Source organism: Haliotis rufescens, unplaced genomic scaffold (genome assembly GCF_023055435.1).
Source record: "Haliotis rufescens isolate VD_foot unplaced genomic scaffold, xgHalRufe1.0.p SCAF_5, whole genome shotgun sequence".
Taxonomy (NCBI): Eukaryota; Metazoa; Mollusca; class Gastropoda; order Lepetellida; family Haliotidae; genus Haliotis; species Haliotis rufescens.
This window is the reverse complement of record NW_025964223.1, coordinates 32097608-32100239: the sequence shown is the minus strand read 5'-3', so window position 1 is coordinate 32100239 and position 2632 is coordinate 32097608. Positions and strand designations below refer to the sequence as shown.

Below are 2632 nucleotides of genomic sequence, written 5' to 3'. Positions count from 1 at the left end.
TTCTTTAAAGACTTTAGATACGGTTACTGGTAATATACTTTATAATGAACCAGTTCAAGTCAAGATCCCTGACTTTCGTTTTTATAGACACCAGTTTGCTTAAGTTATTGCAAATGACCACAAGGATCACTTTAGTCTTAAACGTATGGCTAAAAGTGTTAAAAAGAATGAGTTTATCTTTCAGAGTCTAACAGACTCTCTTTTGGATGGTAAAATTAATGTTAAATCTTCCTCGTTTGATCTTCGCTCCATCATTCCTTAAGGTGCTGCAGTTCTACAGTTCTACCAGCTTCAATAATTTGGATGTTTTTTAAGGTGAGAGTTTTAACTCCCACTATCATCATCCTTCAAGGCACTCGTGAAGAGCAACCTCCACGTGGTGAGTGCTGGGTAACGCTTTTCGATCTTCCCCCGTGTGGAACCGGGGCAGAATATTTCCACAGCCTCCCATTGCTGGTCGTATGAGGCGACTAAAATGGGCAACCTGTTTGCCGTGGGTTGCGTCCCTGTGTCGGCGGAGGACGGGAGTCTGGTGGTTGAGGGCACTGGTTCCAGGAATAGCGTTCCTTTGCCCAATATACCACTTCGACCCTTACTTCGCCTAGACGGGTGGTAGGATGGGCCCGGTCCTATCAATCGGCTGGTCATGTCGAGCCCTGTGCATTTAATTTCATTTGCACATTTTTGGACCGTATGTCAGGAAATATATTTCATGCTTTTGACTTGATCAATTTTATTCTCAAGTTATTTGATAAACTGTACAGTGATATATTATTACACTCATACATGTGTAGACTTTTGAAATGTACTGTTAACTATAACTGAAACATTTCTATATTTGCCTAGAGTCCCAATGCCCAGAAGGCGGTGGCTCATGGGCCAATCTGGTGGAACATTTTATATGATGTTTCTGCTTGAGTATACTCTCTTGGTATCCTTGGTGTCGCCTGTCGGAGGCCCACAGGCATATGGCATTGTCCTTGTTGACACTCCATGGTGGGTGGGGACCCAAGAGAGTGAATCACAATTACTACTACCATGGAACCCCCACAAAAAAAACGATCTCATGAATCGCATGAATGTTTCGATAATGAGAATGATAGTCTGAGGACACCAACTATAACATTCGAAAACTGGCCCAGATTCCTGGTAATCTCTACTTTGGATGGCACTCCTCTCAAACTCAACCCGTTTGCCGTTGAAAAGGCCGTACAAGGTATAGCAGGGGATGTTGAGGATGCCAAAAGACTATGCAGTGGATGCTTGTTGATAAAATGTAGGCGACACAAGCAAGCCATTTGCCTTCTTTCAATTAAGTCCCTTGCCAATGTTCCTGTTGTGGTGTCCCCTCACAGGTCCCTGAACAGCAGCAAAGGTATAGTGAGAGATAGAGGTCGTTTCCTTGCTGATATGACCGAGGATGAAATTTTGGAAGAACTACACAACCAAAATGTCACATCTGTGAAACGATTTTCATCAAAGAGGAATGGTGAGGTCATTAAGACCAATACATACCTCTTCACTTTCGGTCTCCCAAAAATCCCAACCTCAATCAGAGCAGGTTATTGTAACATCAATGTTGATATGTACATCCCTAACCCACTGCGATGCTACAAGTGTGAGCAGTATGGTCATGGTTCAAGAACATGTGTCAAACAACCTGTTTGTCATAGATGTGCTGGCAACTGTGTGGACAGTGCCGATTGTAACAAAGATCCTCTCTGTGTCAGCTGTGGCGGAAACCATTTTTCCTCGTCCAAAGAATGTCCAACTTTCAAACGTGAATCAAAAATTGTAAAATTGAAACACGAAAGAAATATTTCATTTCCAGATGCAAAGAAGATTGTTATTGATGAAGAACAGTCTCCTCGCGGTTCTTACTCCGTAGCCGTTTCCAGACCAATCTCACAACCTGCTCCTCAACGTGTAAAACAAGGTGTTTCATGCGTAGCTGTTGGATGTCAAACGGACTACACCTGGACCAAAACGGATGCTCCTGAAGTGATTTCTCTATCTGCGGATTCCACAATCATATTAGAAACCGCCAGTTCACAAACTTCTCACGACCAATCACCATCTCAGTTGCCTCCAACACTGCAATCAGAAAAAAGTGTAAAACAGGTAGTCAAAAACAAAAACAAACCCAAATCAGAATCATCAAAAAAGTATCTAAGTGGCAGGGTATCAAAAGGATCAGACAACAAGATCCAAATATTCAACAAGTTTGGATCTCTCGAAGACATGGATGTGTCTGACAGCAGCCATCAGGGGGCACATAGCTTGTCACCCTTAAAGAAAGGGCGGGGTAGATCCCCAATTAAACTTCCAAATAGATAAATGTCTTCCAATATTGTACAATGGAACTGTAGAGGACTCAGAAACAATTTTAATGATTTACAACTTTTAACTCAGGATTACAATCCATCAGCATTATGTTTGCAAGAAACATACCTAAAATCTACAGACAAATTTGATTTCAGAAATTATGATTCCTACCATTGCTTCTCTCCTCCTGGTGAGAAGGCTACTGGAGGATCTTCTATTTTGGTGCGTCGAAAAACCATTCATAGCGATGTTCCACTGAATACCCCTCTTCAGGCAGTTGCAGTACGTGTTACGCTGCATATTGTGT

At 42.2% G+C, this 2632-nt stretch overlaps 1 protein-coding gene across 1 annotated transcript; it reads left to right on the top strand.

Annotated features, from left to right (window-relative positions):
- Positions 1 to 1038: 1038 nt before the first annotated feature.
- Positions 1039 to 2337, top strand: LOC124114854. Its single transcript, XM_046475643.2, has one exon. It carries the CDS (start codon positions 1039 to 1041, stop codon positions 2335 to 2337), a length of 1299 nt encoding a protein of 432 aa, XP_046331599.2.
- The last annotated feature ends 295 nt before the right edge of the window (positions 2338 to 2632 follow it).